The sequence below is a fragment of the Chaetodon trifascialis genome, chromosome 22 (genome assembly GCF_039877785.1).
Source record: "Chaetodon trifascialis isolate fChaTrf1 chromosome 22, fChaTrf1.hap1, whole genome shotgun sequence".
Lineage (NCBI taxonomy): Eukaryota > Metazoa > Chordata > Actinopteri > Chaetodontiformes > Chaetodontidae > Chaetodon > Chaetodon trifascialis.
The window spans coordinates 13,475,445-13,496,292 of NC_092077.1; the positions used below are offsets into that span (position 1 = coordinate 13,475,445).

Here is a 20,848-nt window from a genome sequence, read left to right on the forward strand (position 1 = left end):
TGAACTCTACGGGGCCTTTCATTTTCAGACTGCAGCTGTGACGGCTCATTTGTGAATAATCAAAACTGAACTGAAAATTCAATGACAGGTTTCACCGGTTTTACCTGATTTCAGAACACTTTTTGAAACATTAAATGCGGAACACTCGGTTAGCCTGTCACTAACGTGGGAGAGTCCCTGCATTACAGATGAAGCATCGAGCCAGTGACCCTCTGGCCACAATAAAGCATCCTGTGTCAAGCAACAAGCCTCGCTGATGACAGTACGCTTCAGCCTATCACACATCTGTTTTGGGTGCTTTTAGTCTCAGATGTCTGAGAAGCTGAAGACGGCAGATTAAATATCAATTTAAAAATTGAGCCAATTTATGAACAATGGCATTTTAATTAGCAGATTTAATTTTTTAAAGTCAAATTAGGGTCAGTTTCTGTATTGAGCTCTGTGTGCATGTGACCAAATTTACAAGTCTATAAAAAATGAACTGCTTTTTAATATGATGAAACTGCACACAGGTTATCTGTCAATCAAATTTAATAAGGACTAAACTCACATAAAGCCAGATTTTGAAGATGATGATTATTGTATTATTTACATTTACTCAGCTCAGTCTGTTTCACAGATGCCTACAAGCATTACAGACAAGTTTTGTTTTCACTCAAAATCCTAAAATTTCACAGCCATTATTTTCTTCTGGCAACAACCAGCAAGAAGAGTATCTTTTGAAAAATAAAAGCAAAATTGATGCGTTGTGTTACCTGATAACAGCATTGGATCTTTTTCTTGTGTTTTTTTGACATGGTCCGACTCCCCTGTGAGTGAGCTCTCGTCAATCTTCAGATCGTTGCCTTGGATGAGAACTCCGTCGGCAGGCAAAAGGTCACCTGAAAGACAGGCAGACAAAGTACATGTTTAATTTGGAGGAGCAGTAGTGTGCAAAAAATTTTAATTGTGTAATATTTTTGAATGACTTTTGGATGAAGTGATATTCATTCAAAGCATTCTGTCTTGACAAATTCTATTTTACCCATAAAAGATTTAATTAAATGCCTTAGTTGACAATCTCTTACCATATTTTACTTGTGCAATGTCACCAACCACGATCTCAGCCACAGGAATTTGGATAACTTGTCCTCCACGGACGACAGTAAATTTCTGTTCCTGCTCAATGCGGCTCTGGAGGCCCCTAAACTGCTTCTCTTTACTCCAGTCGTTGAACGCTGTCACCAGCACCACACAGATAACTGACAGAAGAATGGCAGCACCCTCGATCCAGCCCGCCTCCGACTCATTTTCATCCTCCACGCCGCCAGCAGCCCTTCCACAGTCTGCAGAGGAACAGAGGCAAATCTTAACACAAAAAACTTCAACGACAGATTGAATCAGAGTCACCCTGTCTTATCACATCATCCCAACACCGAGACACAATGAAATGCAAAGACTGAAATGTGAGAGAGGGGGCATTTCATTAGATTCTACCATGAAATCAATTAACTGTACAAAGTGACTGAAGTATTTGTTAAACATTAACAATGTTATCCAGATCTAAACTATTCTAATGACATCTCAACAGGCTCATATCCATTAACTGCAACGTGTATCAATACAGAACAACAGGAAATAGGATCGTAATGAAGTGTTATTGCTTACGTTCTCTTTCGGCATCTGGAGGTCTATAAAAAGAAAGGCCTAGTGAAACTATGGCTGCCACTTCTAGGATAATCAGTGTGACATCCTGTAGCGCCTCCCACACTAACTGTAAGAAAGTTTTGGGCTTTTTGGGCGGTATAAAATTTTGCCCATACGCTGTTTTCCGCTTCTCGATGTCTGCAGGCTGCCCACTTAGACCTGGGGAGGGAAAGACAGGACAAAAAAGTATTTTATTCGTAAGATTTTCATTTTCAATCCATCTTGGTATTTACTGTTAGCCTGCAAATACGCACATCAAAAAACGAAAGCCTTAATTAAGTGCCACATAATTTGAGCACAGATGGACGCACTACTGTCTGCATTTTGTTCACAGGAGGAGGGCTTCGCCTGTGCTCTCATCATTGGGCCTCCAAAAACATTATGTCCAAAAGGAATCAGCATTTCTGACGGGACACTATGGCGGTGACAATGCTGGGCAACAATGACACATTCTGTGGGCATGACAAACCATTTCACCTCTTTCAGGCGTGCAAGAGAATGTGAGAACAGGGGTCAAATCTAATCCCATAAACTGCCTTTTTAAATACAATGCCCGACTGACCAGAGAGGTTGAGTCGGCTTTAGAGTCACAGGTGCCTATGTATCCTACTGTCGCGTTATACAGTCATCTCTCTGACACATCGCACGTCTGGTTGGCCGGAGCCCCATTCATCCATGTGCACAGAGAGCATTCTGCAGCCACCCATTCAAATGCCTCCACATTCAAGGCACAGTCATATATTCAAAAGGGCCTTCGCACATTTGATGATGCATGACAGTTTTTCACTTCTATTCATGCCGACTGACTCTGTGTGGGTGGCTGTGCAGGCTGGATGGAGCTGTGTGTGCGTGTGGCAGAGAGGAGGTGGAGCAGAATTGGGGGCCAGGGAAGAGTGACTGCGTGAAACTGCTACTGACAGGCAAATGGGGGTGGGTGGGAGTGAGGGTGCAAGGGACTGAGACTAATAAAGAGTGGAGCTACTGACGGCTGGAGGGAAGCTGCGCTTGGAATTGCAGCATCTTAATAGGGAAAAGGATCAGTAGGGTAAAGGTATGGACAGACAGAGAGGACGGACAGACATCACACATGCACACAGACTAGAGGAACAATGCAAATCATGACACCGCATTTGGATCATCTGTGCAGTGACAGCAGCATGGAGACTATGTTGCCAAAACTGACCACTGATGGTCGGAGAGCTACAACAATCAGTCGATAAAGCAACTATTTTGATAACAGATTCACCGTTTTAGTCATTTTTCCAAGCAAAAACGCCAAACCCTCCCAGGTTCCAGCTTCTCAAATGTGATAATTGGCTTCTTTTGTTTGCCATATATATGAGAGTTTTTGACTGTTGGTCTGATAGAAATGGAAATATGAATACACTGACAGGTATTTTCTGTTGTGTTGCAGACAAAACAATTCATCTTAAATATAATGTATGGATTCATCTATAATGAAAATACCAGCTAGTTTCTGCCCTGCAATTAACTGTTGGTATTTGTGGCATTCTTTGTAGATATGAGATCTCATTCTCAGGTAATGAAAACACAATTCTTCTTTTCACAATTATAGAATAATGAAAACACACAGCATACTATATTCCATTTCTGCCATATACTGCACAATAGATCCACCTGAACCTTAAACACTGGACCTTCTAAATATTTTTTATGTTAATCAGTCAGCATGTAAAATGTTCACAGTAAATGCTTGCTTTGTCCGATCTACAGCTTAAACAATTATCAAGGATGTTGATTAATTTTTTTCCAACCAGAAAACTAATTAATCATTCAAGCTCGAAATGATTTCAAACACTTCAAATAAATAAAATGAAAACTGCATTTACAGCCAATTCAAACTGCTTTGTCCTTGCTGATTCTCACTGTAATGAACATTACCCAGGCTCATAATTACATCGCAGCGACGCCACTTTACTCCTGAACGAACTGCTTCAATTTATTCGGAAAATGGAATATACTGAAGTCAGTGTTAAGCAGACTGCTGCTTGCTATCACATGTTTAGATCCAACTTAATTAAAACATGGCCCCTCTGTTTCATCTTTCACATTTCTACCAACCACTCACTTTCAGTTTTGGTCAACTTCATTAGAGAGGAAAATAAGCCTGCATCACTAGGTACATTGTTAATTAACATTACAAGCTAACACTAACACATACTTTTCTAAAAGGGAGGTGAGAAGAATGATGATGACTCATCAGCACAGCACATTAAAAGGCTACGGCGTTTATCCTGCATAGCTGCCTGTTGCTGCTCCCTGGCTGTCTCTCACCGTCTGCTTTGATTCTCTACGGCTCTAATGAAAACATGCTGACAGCTAATACCCCATTCAATTTTACACCACATTTTCCCTTTGCATTAGAGCAATAAATACGAGTGACAGAGGACGATCAACATGTCGTCCCTCCAATGGATACACAAACAGAAAATAGGTTGGCTTTGGCCCCTCACATCATTTTAGCACCCAGAGTCTCTCTCAAGTCAAGCAGCTAATCATTAACCATTTAATTTGGATGCTTGTCCCCGGCTGACCCTTCTGAGTACTGTCATTTTAGCCACCAGCGAGAGGTCAAGGTAAGCCTTCACTCTGGTCCTGTCACAATTGAATTAAATAGGGTCACGATTTTGCTTTTACTGCCTTCACATAACTGTGTGTAAGCAGAGATGTGGCTACACACTGTCCAGTACAAAGGGACACAGTGACTGGACAAGCTATTTCAAACCAATCTCACCTCCAAGAGGACATGGATAGATTCATCTTGCACACAGTCTACTTGCTTGTGGTACACAAGCTACCTTCTTTGCTCTTTCATAAAGTCCCAGACTGAATGACATACGTGCGTCATAACATTTATAGTCATTACATGTCAATCTTACAGGACCCTATTTCTGTAGATGCATCTGCTGAAACTGTTAGTTTACTTAAGAATATGTTCATGTTGTTTGCAATACAAGCAAAAAACAAAAGAGACAAAAATAAAGGAGTAAGAGGAGACAAAGGAAAGGTTAACCCCAAATCTGGCTACGTTAATATAATATAATGTTCATCAGAGTCCAACAAGGACAACTGGATTATGTGATTCCCATCATTTCTGCTAAGGTTATAGTATTACTTTTATCATATAAAGACCAGATTATTAGGGTTTAGACAAAGGTCGAGGCAGATGGCTGCCCACCCAGAGCCTGGTTCTGCTCGAGGTTTCTGATGTTTAAAGGTTTTTCCTTGCCGCCATTGCCAAGTGCTCACTCATGGGGGAATTGTTTGGTAACAGTACATTAAAGAGTATGGTCCAGACCTGCTCTATATGGGAAGTGTCCCCAGACAACTTTTGTTGTGATTTGGCAGTGTATACATTTAACTGAACTGAACTGAACTGAATAGTGACCTACTGGCTCTAAAAGAGGTCACTTCAAGGAGGTGCATATTTCACTTTTCCTGCTCCTCTTTGCCTGCTACTATAAAATACTAAAATCATATTTTAGCAGTTACTTCCTGATGCCTTACTCCATTTAGATGAAATGATGCGGGCATTTTGGGTGTTGTTGCACATGAGCAGATTCTGTGCTAATGAGCAGTGCTTTGCTCAACAAATGGAGCAATTGTGCTGCACCCTCATCACTGTATCATCATCATTTTACTAAAAACTAGAATTACCGCCTGGTGGTTGTATGCCTCTGGACTGGAAGTTATCACTATGTTAACATGTAGGATTCCCGTGAGGAGTACAGAGGACTGATGGAGAGCTTTGTCATATGGTGCAATGACAATCAGCTGAAGCTCAGTATCAGCAACACCAATGAGCTTGTCATTGGCTACTGCTGTATGTCTATTACGTTCAATGAGAGAAACAAAAAACAGAGTTGAAGTCCTTGTAAGTGTTCATATGCATGACCAATAAAGCTGATTCTGATTAAGCACCAACAGCTACAGTAGAACGTCGCTTCATATATGGATGTTGCTGCAAAGAAGCGTCAAAATGAAAAAAACATGGATGCTTCACAAACATCTTCAACCCGGCGGCACAGATGATCGACACAATCACCACAGTTTCAAGGTGGGAACCAATGATAAGTGTTCCAAATTCCAGCCCCTCCTGTTCCTGAGTTACGGTGTTGAATAATATCCAGGAAAGTGTTTTTGCACAACATTATGATGTCACAGTCAAGCTGCCCTTAGACCTTTTGCATACAAAAATGTCATCACTTCATCAGTGTATCCCATTGGACAGTTGTGGGAAGTTTTGTCATGATTAGCCAACAGGTTCTTCAGTTATGGCAAAATATGTGTTCTGTGTGGTCACAGTGACCTTTGACCACCAAACTCTAATCAGCTCATTCTTGAGTCCAAGCGGACATTTGTGCCAAATTTGAAGAAATGTCCTCACGGCATTCCTGAGATATTGCATTCTTGAGGATGGAACGGAAGGACGCACGCAAGCACACATGGAGAGACATCCTGAAAAACTCTGAACAGTGAATGAGATAATGATCCGCCTAGCAATCGTAAATAAAATCGGGCTTTAACTGGAATCCACGTCACAGCTGATGATTCTAGAAACAGCGAAGCCATAACATTTAATCACCAAACACAAGGAAACACACCAAATCAATTCTTAGCTTCACTAACAGGGTCTGGCCATATGCTACGCTATCCACTCGCTGCCTGAAGCCCATCTCAGCACATCATTTTGAATTCAGACATGAAGACAAGCCATGCCAGCCCTCTGAATTACAGAGAGTAAACTATCATTTAACAGTCTGAACCTTCCCATTGAATTAGGGGGTGTGGTGGCTGGAATGACAGATACTTGAGCTTGTCAGCTTTTGTGAATTGCAGTCCAATTGTGTGGCCCATTGGATCAATAGGCTGGAACCCAAATATTTGACTGCACTAAAATAGCCATCAACAGGGAATAACTGAAAAATAGGGGAACACTGTCAATAATATTGATGTGGAGTGACCCTACCCATTTGTTCAGTCTCATTATAGAGAGGAAACAGAGGATTCCATTGTAAGTGAAGAGATGCTGCTGTGTTCGGAGGGCTTGCTCAAAATACTGACACTAAGGTGTTATTTGATTTCTTTGTGAATAACAAGCAATAACTCTGCTCCTCTTTGTATCTTTCTAAGTGTTTTCTGGCCATCTACGGCTGCTTAAAGCCTTTAAGAATCAACTGGTTTGGGTGGTTTGGAGAAATCATCTCCAAGCCTAAATGCAGACATCTGGGTACACTTTGGAGTACAATGCTATGACCCTGAGCTGTGATATTCAATGCTGAGAAAATGTGGTAAAAGGATGGGAATTTTGTTATAACAGTACTTCAGTGATTTATTTTCCTCTTTCAAACAGCTGGGGGACTCACCAGAGACAAATTAAAAAAACAAGAATGGTCACACGACTGATGCAGCAGAGGCTCAGATGTCCTGACTCATCAAGCAAGACCATGAAAAATAAGTAGAACCCGCACTGCTTCCCTCGACTTGGGGCGCGCCGCTGACAAATCTGCCAGCTCTGACTACCTAATCTTGTTTGTAAATGGGTCTTAGTCCAACATGAAAGCTCCAAAAATTTAGATTCTACTTCCCATACTGTAACTCAATGCAGCCTTCTCATTGTACCCTCCCTGCCTGGTAAAACATGTCTGTCATGTTCCATGCACTGTGTACGTAATGCAGGCTTCCAGTTAAAATGTGTCATCCCTAAGCCCAAGCCAAGGTAACCCTGCTGACATCACTAGTTTTATCTTCTCAGGCTTAACAAAACTCAGACAAAAGCCACAGATAACATCATACAATTGTTTTCACAAGCCGAGCAGTGCTTCCCACGACAAGTACACTGATTTTCATGTGTAAAAACCCTTTTATATGTTACTGACATTTACAAAACTCACCATGAGATAAATAGAGAGACGGAAAACTGAGACTTGACTGGTACTCATTTCATGGTGGTTACTTTCTGAATCAGAGAAAGCGCCAGAAAAAAACACAGAGAGGAAGTGAACTCATACAAATAAGACCAGGCCGACTGCCACAGCTTCAGGTACTGGTGAGCTCTCTCTCCACCACACAAGGGGATCCTCACCACTATGGAAACAGGGTTGTTGTAGAAGTGCAACGTACTTGCAAAGCTGAGAGAAAACGTTAAATCAAACAGTGGAAATAATCAAAATATCATGTCAGTGTTGATGTGTTCTATTTGTGATTAATACCCTTCAGGCTTCACCTTATATTTCCTTAAACTGCAGCATTGTGACTGGGTTAATGGTTTACGTTTGTCAAACAGTCAAAAGTAATAGCTAAACAAGCTTTTGGCAGCGTTCGTTGTCACAATTTAGACAGCGCATTGAACAGTGTGCGTAATTTACTCTTTTCAAACTAAGAGCATTGGTATGTTAATTACTAAAATCAATCTGAATCACAGCCCCATGAACTGAAATCTAATTGAATGGGCAGATTTTAGAGGCGCCCAGCCTTACGTGTAGCATGGAAAACAGCAGTGGCAGTGCCATTATAAATTACACTTAGCCTAATCCAAACAGGCCATGCTGAAAACTAGTCAAAGTAGAGTGGCACGTCCATGCACAGCTGCAACAGAGAAGTTCAGTCAAACTTCTTTGGGCGAAAAAAGGAGCTTGGAAATGCAGAGGATTAGCAAAGGATTGGCTTAAGAGGTTCGAGAAATGGCCAACCAGCTAATTAGAAATCCCTTTTCAATTGTCAAGCTCCTGTAATCTTAAATGATGGCTTAATTTCCCAAGCCAATGACGAATGAGCTGATTGAAAGTGGAAGTATCAACACTCAGTGGCTGCGTACCAAGTGGAACAGCACCTGCTGCGAGGGGAAACAAAATGTGGACCTATTCAAGCTTATCAGTGCGGTGCAGTGGCGAATGACTGCAGAAGTAAAAACAAATATTTAAAAAAACTGGATGAAAGTTGCCTCTGTTTTGAGAAGTAGCAAGCCATTTTATCAAAGGTTTTGTTTTCATTAGAAATCTAAAAGAAGATTTTTGATAGCCTGAAGACGGTAGAGCATTGATAAAGTGCATTCGGCTATGGCAGAGACTGAAAGCATGCTGACAACATTCTGGTCCCTTACCTACACACAAACTAACTGGGCAACCAACACCATGTTAAGACTACTGCATGCTTTGTAACATAAAGAGCTGAAAAAGTTCATCAGCACCCACATTCCTTTCTTCGCAGCATAGACTAGGCGGAATGAGTGTACCTATGAAACAACTGATGTCACTCACGCTACAAATATGACAGGACTCTACATTCACCAACTCGAAGCAGCCACATGCATGTTTGGACAACTCACGCTCGCTCTGAACAACCAAATACCTATTCAGCAATTTCTCTTGAGTACAGACAATGGCCTACTGGCCTGCATCACAGACACTGAAAGCAGCAGAAGCACGGCATGGTGTGCCTTGTACACTTGGCACCATTGTCAATAAATGAAAGATCAAGTGTTGAATAGCAAGGTTGTAATTGTTGAATGAGAGATGCTTTGTGCAGTCATATAGCATGATATTCACCACAGTCCTTTGGGACTGATGAAGCCTAGGAATTTTTTTTTGCTTTGCTTTGAGACACTGAACAGAGGACTGTTGCTGCTACAGTGAATATGTGGTGCTGTTTTAATCTGGGATCAAACTGAAAATCCCCTCCCATAAGAGTTCAGTCAAGGTCATACTGGCGATTAGGCAGACTGTCTATAGAGAGAGGCAAACTGAGACAGAAAGAGAAAGAGTGGTCGAATGGGGAAAGAAGAGAGGCGATATCAACCACCGCTGCCCCAGTGGGGTTCAACTGTAACCTGAACAGGAATTTATTCAAAAACTCTTCTGTGAGTTTGTAGTATCTCTGTGGTGAAGAGGTGGTGAAAGAATAACACTGACGAGACATTCAAAAGATGAACTCACTTCTTCCCTAACATGCACAAGTCATTACTACCCAGCCTTAGAGTCTCCTTTTTGTCCGCCACATGTGGGACATTGACCTGCCTGCAGCCTGGTGCTGTGCCCAGGAAGACAGCTGGTCTGTCTGAAGCCTACACACACACACACACACACACACACACACACACACACACACACACACACACACACACACACACACACACACACACACACACACACACACACACACACACACACACACAGAGACACAGAGGTGAAAAGGGAGAGAGGGAGGATATGAGGGACATATCCACAGGCCTTGAAATAGAGCAGGACCGGCCCAGGTCAGAGCCAGCCTGCCCGGCCACCTGTCTGGCATATGAGTTTTCCAAGGAAGTGATGTCAAGGTATCCACTATGTGGATGACATGGCCAATGACACGCCTCCTAAACTATGTGTGCAACACATTAGCATTCCAACAGCTCTCGCTACTAGCGCTGATGTGAAAACATCCTGCATTTGATCCAATTAAACAGTCGTGTTGAGTGTAGTGGAAAAGTTACTCTACCATCTACAGGTGATGTTTTTAACCGGTTGCAGAGTCCTTGAATATCCTCATAAGATTCCCCAATTTTGCTTAGCGCCTCTGCGCCTCTCAGTTCCATAAGGGAGCGCAGTTCTTTGAGCGTGCAGCCAAACTCTCCATCGTGGTTGGCCTCCACCATGGAGTTCTTCACCCCACTGTACGAGTTGTTCGCCATTGTCTTGCCGTGTCCCCGCACTAGTGCAAAGCGTTGCTGCTTTGGCTTAACAGTGGGGGGTTAAAAGAAAAAGAAAAGGTGTTGTCCTGGAAAAACTTAAATCCTCAAGAGTGCAAACACAGTGGTAGTTCCCATAAACAGCTGATGGGCCCTTCAGAGGCAGGTGGAGTCATACGGCAGGTAGCAGGGCAAGGATATTACAAAACAAGCCATTTCCCTTGGAGAGCTGAGTTCCTAGTCTTTCATGGTGACTGAGGCTCACCCACAGAGGCGGAGACCACCATGCATGCAGATCTGAAAGAGAAGAGCAAACATTCAAAAACTTTAGTGGTGACACTACCAAGTGTGACTTCATGTACAGCAGGCTTCTCCACACGTGTGCTGATATCACACTGACAGCGATATTTGAACAAACTGGACAGGATACATACATTCCCCATTTCCACAACTAACAAATTACAAAGAACGACAATCTGATGGTGAGATTCTTGAAGCTGAGAGATCCATGGCTTCACTTTGTCTAAGATCTTTAACACAGCTGTGTTCTCACAAGTAACCCATAAGGAAACAATGTTCTGTAGCCTCCAACATAAGGATTCATCATTTATTCACTATGTTACGTATCATATACAATGTTTTTTCTGTTGTCACAGAACAACAGTACACCAGCACAGACACTTATGTTGAATTATTTCACTCCTGCATAACAGGAAACATGGAAACCCTTAGACTAAACCACTCAGCTGAGACAAGCAGCTAAGTAATTAGCAAAACTGCCTCCAGCCATGCCAAGAGATTCTGATTAGCTATACTTGAGTTATCATAAAATAATAATAATTTTGTCATCTGCATGAAACACTTGTCAAATAATGTGCACTCTGCTTCCCCGTCAAAGGGTGAGAGCAGAGTGCAGCATTAGCATTGAGCAAGCTTTCTACTCCGAGCTGCTCCCAGGGTTTTCCCTGCATAGAGAAGTTAAAGGTTACTCCTTTCTCCACTGCAATATTTATCAAGTCTTAATACAAATGTCTTGCAGCTGTTTCACAGTAAACGACTTCCAGCAGAACCTTGCCTTTGCTGGATTTTTGTTTGACTCACTGTGTTGGGCTGCATTTGCTTTTGGTAACAGAAAATGAGGCATAAAGCTCATGATTTGTTAATAATAATAATAGCAGTAACAACAACCATGAGCCAAACTAATAACTATTACAGAAAATACTCTTTCATAGTTAATTTGAAAATTTGATTTGAATGCTGTTTTGTTTCTACTGCCTTATATGGTTGCAGAACTTTGCACAGGGGTATTCAAATTCAAATTGCGCCAAGCAACTATTCTATTGTCCACGTAAAAGTGCATGGTGCCTGTCTTAAAGGGCACTTTTTATTTACAGAGTGACAACACAGGTATTTGGGGCTGTAATTAATACTGAGGTAGTTAGGGAAAATTGCAAACATGCTCTCAATGTTACTGAATAGTGGGTGCAACTTTAACATCATCCCAGCTCCATAATAGACTATTATGGCTCACCATTTCAATTTTGTACTCTTACTGTTCATATCTTAGATTTATATTTATTAACATAAGATTGTTAATAATCCTCTTCCTGCTCTCCACCCCCACAGAGTCTTAAAGGAAAAGCAGAGTTTGATGATGATCTTGCAATTTAATGTTGAGTAGAAAATTACAGTTCCTGCATGATAAAGAACAGCGGTTACCTCCTTTAGTCTGACTCGGTGTCAAGAAAAGCATCACAGCTAAATCCTTTCATCTGCAAATCCATGTCCATAATACTGTAGCACAGTACGCTGCCATGTTCTAACATATACAGGAGGTCTGCCACTGAAAAACATCAGCATGAGAGGAGAGGCACCAGCTTCCCTGCAGTGTAACTGGTGGGGTAACGTAGTGAGCAGGGACCAAGTGACTGATTACCTCAGGAAAAGCCTTCCGTTTAATCTAATTAAGACTATCTGTGGCATCAGGGAGCTCCATGGCGCTCTACATGGGAGAGTCCATTCTGATGAGAGGCTGCTGTCCATTCAGCTTTAATCAGCCTAACACAATGAGGCTGATTCATTCATGTCGACCAAGTTGATAGGAATTTGTCTTGGTGCAGCTCAAACACAGGACTACGAGCGCACAACACTCCAATTACAAAGGCTGAGGCACTGCAGGTTTCGGAAGGACTTGACTTGATGGATTTCTTAACACGATGAAGAACAAAACTGGATTTACTGGAAAGATTGAACCAGACGGACTTGACCTGTAGTCTGAAAGAGCTCTGTGAAACGCTACACACACACACTGTACTTTCAGGTGGAAGGCCATGTCAGACTATCATTCACACTGCACAGGGCAGCTGGACTCCGCAATCTGATCCATACAGAAAGGCACCAGAGCAGGCAGCATTTTTTCCTTGCCTGGAAAAAATGCTGCAGTTATCTCTCAGCTGGGGAAGTTTTACTCACTCTCTGCGTTTCTGGCTATAGCAGAGACCAGAGCAGGTTTGAGAGAAGACTTTGCATCAAACAGGGCTTCAAACATGCAACTCTAAACTAACATCCAAAACTGAAAACATGTCAGAACTTTAAACTGGGACGCAGATGCAGAAGGAGAGAAAATGTAGGCTTTATTACTGCTCACTGCACAATGAATGCTTGCAGCTTATTCCATTGAGATTCTTGGAAACTATTCTGTCACATGTTGAGATTCTATTTGGAGCCATCTGCCATGGAAAACGGGACAGAATTTATTATTTATTACACGGCATAATTGCAGGGCCGGGTGTATTACCGAGGTGGGAGAGATCGCAGAAATCCCTATTTTGAAGAGGAAATACTCCTGCACCTCTTGTACTGACCACAGGTTTAGGGCGAGGTCTTCAGTGCATGTTCATAAGTCATCACTTATTATTTTTCACACCACTGTTCGGAATTTCCATGAAAAACATAAAAAGGGATTTTCTCGGGGCTTGGACAGAAATGCCAAGGAATGCTAAACCAGCCTTTTAAAAAAGGATTTCTTGAGGTTCATCTCACTGTAGCCTAAGTTAGATCCATGGACTGCAAGGTAAATTACACCAATATCTTGGATTCTAAATCATCCATACGGAGTTCCAACGCACAGTAAAACATAGACGCTATTTTCTCTCAACCTATTCATTTTGATGACTGATGTATTTTGATGATACATACAACCTAAAAATCACTATATGAGAAGGCTGATATGACTCAGCTCCAAGATACACAGAATGTTTTTCATATTTTAAAACACTACGTACTGTTATGTAACTGCTGATTCATTGGTTAAAGGTTAATTATTGCCCATATGCCTGACACCTTCAAGCTAAAAATGAATAAATAAATAAAAATACACAGAACAGGGAATAAAAAAAACACTCAGCAACATTTTATCACAAATTCCAGCAAACAGACAAGTGAATTTCAGGAGTCATGCATGCCAAATTACACTTTGCATTAACATGTGTCTTTTTTAATGTGTGACTGGTCTCTACATGACATGATCTTCAAGGGGCAGGAATATTTCACTTGTCTTTGGTACAACATTGGCAGCCTATAGTCAGAAATGCAATTCTCTGCCTTCTCCATTTCCCTGTCTTCATGTCTTCCTCTATGAGCCCTCTCCCACATTCACACCCCCTAACCCCACGAGCAGCAACAACGCCAAGATGAAGGAAGTGCCAACATTTGCTGTGCTGCGACAGTTTCGGGTTGCGGAGCAGGTCACATGTCACAACAGTGGAAAATCATTGTGATTGGATCTCCAAGCCAACAGCTGGCATGGTATGGTTGAATGACAGAGGCTAAGGTTAACCCTTTCCACACAACAGCTCCATCACCACAGCTCAGCGTGAATACGAGGTGGTTTTACCCAAGGACCAGAGGCTCGCAAGCCACAAGTCTCTTCTCTCTACCCAAGCTATTTCAGGCTGCTTTCACACATCGGATGCAGACTACAGCCTCCACCAAGAAGGCTGTCACAAGTAGAAGCAAGTAGATAAGACAACAGTGGTGGGCATCTCAGAAATATACTCATGTCTTTGTTTCCACGCTAAGGAAACCCTCTGGCAGTTCGTACACCTCGACGTGCCAACAACTCGATGCAAGTCAAGGATAGCAATTCTAGGGATCCCTCTGCAATGGAGCTGCCTAATGCGAGGGGTGGTATTTTTAGCTTTCCCCAGACTTTCCCCTCCCCCCACTGCTAGCCGTTGCTGAACTGGGTCAGGCCATGTAAATGTGGAGGGTACAAAGCAGAGACACCCAGCCCTCCTTGTGCTGCATGGCTCGCAGCTGAGAGCGCTACTTCACCCCACAGACTGGAACCGCTACACGGCTCTCAAGTGCTGTCAGGCTGCCAAGTCATACGAACGCACAGCACGCCAGAGGTGTCACCATCAACACGCTTTTCCTCTTCAGCCGTCTTACTTGACACATGGAGTGACATGTAATGGTCTCGAAAATGAAAATAAATTGGAATATTTTCATCCCAGATCTAAGGCGCAGCAATTAACTCGAACCCAGACATTTACTCGCGTACGAAAGTGAATGTGTAGTCACTGTAAATAGTATTTTTTAGGATACTTTTAATACTGATTTGCTTGATTTGGTTAGGAACAGTCATGCATTTTTGTGACATGCAACCCTGCAACTGTTTTATGCTACTAAATAAATAAGTGTATTTTGTTGATGAAATTCGGTGTAATTTCTTTCAAACAAGTTATATCAAAGAAGATGAAGAGAATCCAGTCTCCAGTTTGCAAACGCGTCAATAAAAATGGAAAGATAAATTACAAATCCATGCATGTGAAGCACACGCTAGACGTAGAATGGGGCAGAATTTTCACTACTTGCATTTTACGCTAGAGACACAAATTCTAGCTTTTGATGCTCTAAAATTTGCAGTATGGAGGCATTTAGACATGTCAAGAATGACTGGCAGGTTCTTGCAGAGTGCTTTTAATTACTTCTGCAAAAACATGTCCATGAAAAGGGACCAGTCGAAAAGATCAATCCAAGATCTCAAGCTCTCAATCCAATCCCTCACGTGAAGGTGACAGAGTGCTTCCTATTAAGTCAAACTGTCACAATTAACAATATACAGCTGCTGTGAAAGCTGGGCATTTAATGTAAGCCACAGTAAAAGCAGGACAATCCATGACTTAGCATTTTAAAAACCTCATCAATGCACCAACTAAGATGTCACATAAGGTTTATAGTACTCCAGTGTTTTATCACATCAGTGCAACTTCTACTCATTGTGAAGAGGTCTGCGTAAATAGTGAGAGGTCAGATGGTGCAATCACTTACTTCTCATTTGCTCACCAATTTCAAAGCAGTGCTGAGTCCTGAAAGATTATCCGGTTGTTGAGATATAATTAAAAGCTGACACCATTTTTACATCATTACAAAATATGTTGTTCTTGCAGCACTGAATGTACTATAAAATGCTTTAAGTACCAAATATTAATTAGATTTGTTCCAGCCTCAGTACCGTCAATACTGCAGTCCTCTTCAAGCTGCGATTGTGAAAATATTATATTTTTCCTTTCGAGGAAATAAAACCAAGAGGAGTGGTTTTATTTAGAACATGAAGGACGGAGTGCTTCATGTCCATAGGATGGAAAATATTCCAAAATGGAGCATCTTTCATCACGCCACTTTGAAGATGAGAAGCTCTCTGTGTTCTTTGTTATGTGTGATTCTACATAACAGCTCAGTGGCCCGAGGTCCTGCCGCCCTGCCATTTGCTGCAACAGTCTGACCTTGCTGTCCTTACCATTCCAGTTTCAGGACGCACTAGTGTTGAGCATTAAACACATTTTTGGTCTGACTAAAATCTGCATTTATACCTGTGTGTGTTACCTTTATCCCACAAGACGGTTTTCAATCTAATCATCCTTGCTTTCACTGTCAGTGAAACTGCAGTCAGCAGACTGAGCCACTGTTGTAATGGCAGCATCACCACATAGTCCGACACAAAACTCTCATAGAAGGTGAAAAATGTGCTATGAAGACAAGAAACCCGAGAGCTAGATTTCAACAGCCTGATTTGAAATATGGTTTTTCTTATTTATTGATCACCATGATTGGAATTATTACAAAATAACTCATGATGATGGAGTTCTGGGAAGTTACTTTCTTATGGAAATACGTTTTAAGACACCTGCATGATAAGTAATTAGCTACACGAGTATGACAAGATTGCCATTGGCCTTTTTCCACTGACCTGGTGTAGCAAGGTTTCACACCACTGCTACAATGACCATCTGGATGTACGCAAAAGATTACACCAACATAGGACTGTGTACTAAATGTCACCCCTGATACTGTCCATCATTAGGAGCAATTCTTTGCTTTTAAACAAATTTAGGGTCTAGTAGTCTGGTTATGTTTCATAATCCCAATGCTGATGCCATAAAGTTTAAGAAGAAATTGTTCTATCCTACTTTAAAAATGTATTTTGATCGGTGCATGTTAAGCGATGAAGCCCACCAGCTTCTCAGAAATGTCAAAACTAACATAAATGCCCAGTAGCATAATAAGACCTTCTAGCTGTTTTGATGACTAATTTATGATATTTTGCCGTGTGTGCCTTATAATTGTTAGAGTGGGCAGGATCAGGGCTTATCCAATTAGTCTGACCAATTTCTCCAAATTATAGTCCCCTCGGTCGCCCTGCAACTATAATGTTATCTCTTGTGATTTAAAGCAGCAAATTAAGTTTATTCACACCTATGTTGTTTGTTTCTACAGACTTGATTTGAATGTATAAGTAGTAATGATAGAGCCACTAATGAATGAGTTAGAATGTTCGGAATAACCTTGGTCTTACAATTCATACAGAGAGAGAAAGATAAGCAAAGCTCCATCATAAGTAGTACCATAAATACATTGTACTTAATGGTAAAAAACCATACTATATTTAGCTTCCCATGTCGGTTTACATGGGGCTCAATGTCACCTTAGATTAATGACCTACAGTGGCTTGCTCTCTAAAATAATGCTTTATACTAAGCACTTACAAGAATTTCACAGAGGAATACAGACTGAAGTGAGGACACACATTAGCAATTGTTGCTGTTAACAATATTAATTCGTTTTTTCAGGCTATGCTTGTAACTGACTGAAGTGCAGAGCATGACAATGAAATCAGTGGACATATCAAGCAGCTGTAAGGGGGACTCATCCGTGATGAGCTGGGAACAGACTTGACAGGCGATAACTGCCTGGAAGAAAGTGTACTCACTACACTGCATTACCTCGCAGTGACTATGGCTATGTGACTACTAAAACCTCATATGCCAGGAGAATCGGCATTTTAACAGCAAGCTATAATGTTGGATTAGTAGAAATGACATCCTGTGCGGCACGGTTAATTAATTTCAGATGCACTGCATTAAGGATGAAAACCTTGAGTTGTAGTCTTGGAAGGTTGTTGTATCTACAAATGTAAGAAAGGATACCACTATCCAGCTGAGCCACACTGCCACAGAGGTCAAGTGATTTTGCTTCTGAAATATAACCATTTTCCAAAACAATTTACAAAACAAGTGTTAGAACTACTGACCCATATCATTTAGTCAGGGCGAGCAGCACTGCCAACAGTCAGCCATTATGAAAAAGCACGGCATAGCAAGGAATAAGAAAAGATATTTTTGTCATTCTTGAGTGACAGCAACAGTCTCAGTTCAAAGGGCTCAGACACAGCAACAGATTGTGTTACTGGTGGTTTACGTGAATGATTAAACAAACTGAATCTCTAGATGCTGAGCAGGGCAGCTCTAATGAAAAATCCCTTTGTTAAAACTGGAAAATATTTGCCTTAAGTAGTAAAATCTAGAAAAATCAGATCAAGAACCGATTTCCAACAACTGCCACTACATCTAGCATATACTCTGCAACAAGATATTCTGACTATAATGCATGGCCAAGGATTTCCTTAGCTGACATTATATTATGTAATATGTCTACAGGTAACTATACCATACTACAGTGACTGGCACATCCTGCATCACAGAATCACAGTCTGTTGACCTTCAGCTCGAGCTAAATCATGTGTTGAAGCGTCATCTTGATAGAACTCCAACATTATTTACAATCCACTGTAGGATCACAAGTCATTACACAAACACAGGAAGACACTGCTGGCGCTGCAGCAACCCCGGTGCTATTTAATTGGATAAGGAATGATCCCTTCAACTTGACACCAAAAGGTGCTCAGTGGCTGCACTCCACATCAACCTGGAAACTTGCATGCAGTGTTAGCAAGGGCGAAACTGTATTACACTCCATCAAAGGCAAGACAGTCATGTTAATGTACGCAGACAACATGCAGTAGCCGGAAAGCATAGGAAATATATAGGAAGAGATTTACGTTACCGTTACTGTTACTGGGTAATTGACATGGTCTGTGAAAGCGTCATGCTACATTTGATTTGCCGTGCTGGTCATAAAGCGGACGGCCTTATCTTAATAGTATTATAACATGCACTGATGAAAGTGGCAGGTTTCCACTGTTACATTTAGACTTGACAAGATAGGCACGGTGCAGAAAAGCGTTTCCCGTGAGAGACCCCCTCTGTGGGTTAAGAGGTTGGGGTTAGGGCTTGGGGTTCATCGTCGACAGGTTGACGCTGCGGTTTAAGGCTGGGTTCAACATAAGGTAAGGGGAAACAGAATTTGACACAACGATGGTAAATGATATCCTGCGAGTGACAGCATGGGGAGACGCTGCCGCTTGCCTGAGGACGGTGCTGATTTTCGCATAAAATTACACATTTAGCGTGTCCACTCTGTAATGGCAGCCGGTCGACAAAATAACTTTAATGTGCCTCCACGAGCGCCTCTCTGAGCTGCCCGAACTGTCCGCGTGAGCAGCCGCAGCGCGTGGAGCAGTACTCGGAGAATACCGTTCCAGGTCGGTTAACAATATTACTACACTAACGGTAGCTTACTGACATTGTCTTTCGGTCTGTAAAGCGGGATCCACATAACATTACACAGACTAACTGACAGCTCGTAAAACGCAGCCCTATGCAGAATGAAAGAGGTAACTTTATAGATGTAATGTTATCGTGTTAGAGGTCCGTATTTTAAGCGGTTAGCTTTATTTCACCGGCTGTCTCTAAATGATGAGCCACAAAGTGTAAACGACAGTCTGCTGTCCACGAGACTGTCGCATGTGCAGTCCATCGTTAAAAAACAACGTTCCAGGCTAGCGTACAATGTTAGCCAACTAGCTCCTAGGCGTTAGCTTATGTTGGTTGTAAAGAAGGAAAATACACAAAAACCACTTTCAGTACATTGTCAAGTGGAAAAACTTCGCCCAGGGCAATGCAGAGGTACAAGTAAACCAAGCACTCGCAAAGAAAATCTGGCAGCATCCCGGTCGATTAGCTACCTGGACTGGAAAACGAGACGCCCAGTGTCAGTATGCATTCAAGATATAACGTAAGCTAACGATGTTAGCTCCGTATAAAGCTAACTACCCAAGGCAGCTACCCACCGGTGGCTGGCCCTCGTTGATCACTGTTCACAAAAATGAAGACTTAACTGACAAGGCTCCTCTTTGCAACGTCTAGCACACTTGGAAGCAGTCCTTATCGTGCGGCATTTTGCCGCGCTAGCACAGAAAATCTACCCAAAAATACTTACTCCGTTCTCTGAAGCGCACCCCAGGTCCCTTTCTCTCTTTAACTCCCCCTCAGTCTCACCAAAGACTAGACTCTCTCCCCTGATCTGAGGTAAAATCCCGCCCACTGCGCTGTCACAACCACAACCAAAGTCTCCGACGAGAAATGTCAAGATAGTTCCCATCCCATCTGAGCCCGTGGAAACCCATGTCCACTCCGGAAACCATGACACATGCAAACAGCTGTTTATACGACACGGCGAACTAATATGCCTAACGGCTAGCATATTTGAAGAATACTAATGAATATAATAGTAATTCATAAAAGATAATTTCATCATAGAACAGGTACATACCAAAATTGAGTGCTTTTGTCATTAGTACACTTAAGCGTATCTGTCTTGTAACGCTATCGCTACTTTTCTAAGATTTTAAGCATTAAAATCTATGTGAAAATATACTGGACAGCATATGGGAGACAAATAGCCAAAGGATAAAGGAGTTCAGCTTCCTGACATCGGTTTTGACGAAGGCGGAAGTACGCTGACAAGAATCATCTCGCCTAGTCTCGTTCCCTTCTGTCACAACACCGCCAGGGACATGTGATGCACGTCAAAAGGAGGATGGGTATGGACCGCTGGTGTGGATTCCCATTGGCTTAGCCAGCATATCAGTCGCCTATGGAAACGGTTACGTCATGATCCCCTCGTACTCCCTCTTTGCTCCCGTGTCGCTTTATAATAACAGGATTATTCAACAGCCCCCCCCCCACCCCCCACCCCGTTCCACCCCCCAATAATATGATGCAGCCAGGA

General features: G+C 42.1%; 1 protein-coding gene across 4 annotated transcripts in view; it reads right to left on the reverse strand.

The window, feature by feature from the left end:
• The window catches only part of atp2b1a (ATPase plasma membrane Ca2+ transporting 1a), a 38,649-nt gene extending 18,375 nt beyond the window's left edge, over positions 1–20,274 (reverse strand). For 3 of the 4 annotated variants that reach the window (XM_070991769.1, XM_070991767.1, XM_070991770.1), the window contains exons 1-5: positions 20,057–20,274; positions 10,186–10,672; positions 1,648–1,845; positions 1,068–1,325; positions 756–881 (exon numbers count right to left, since the gene is read on the reverse strand). In XM_070991769.1, the coding sequence (XP_070847870.1) occupies positions 756–881; positions 1,068–1,325; positions 1,648–1,845; positions 10,186–10,378 (775 nt within the window). In that variant the 5' untranslated portion in view covers positions 10,379–10,672; positions 20,057–20,274. Of the gene's footprint in view, positions 1–755; positions 882–1,067; positions 1,326–1,647; positions 1,846–10,185; positions 10,673–19,907 lie in introns of all 4 variants that reach the window. The other variant, XM_070991768.1, reaches the window with a different exon arrangement.
• Positions 20,275–20,848: the final 574 nt, after the last annotated feature.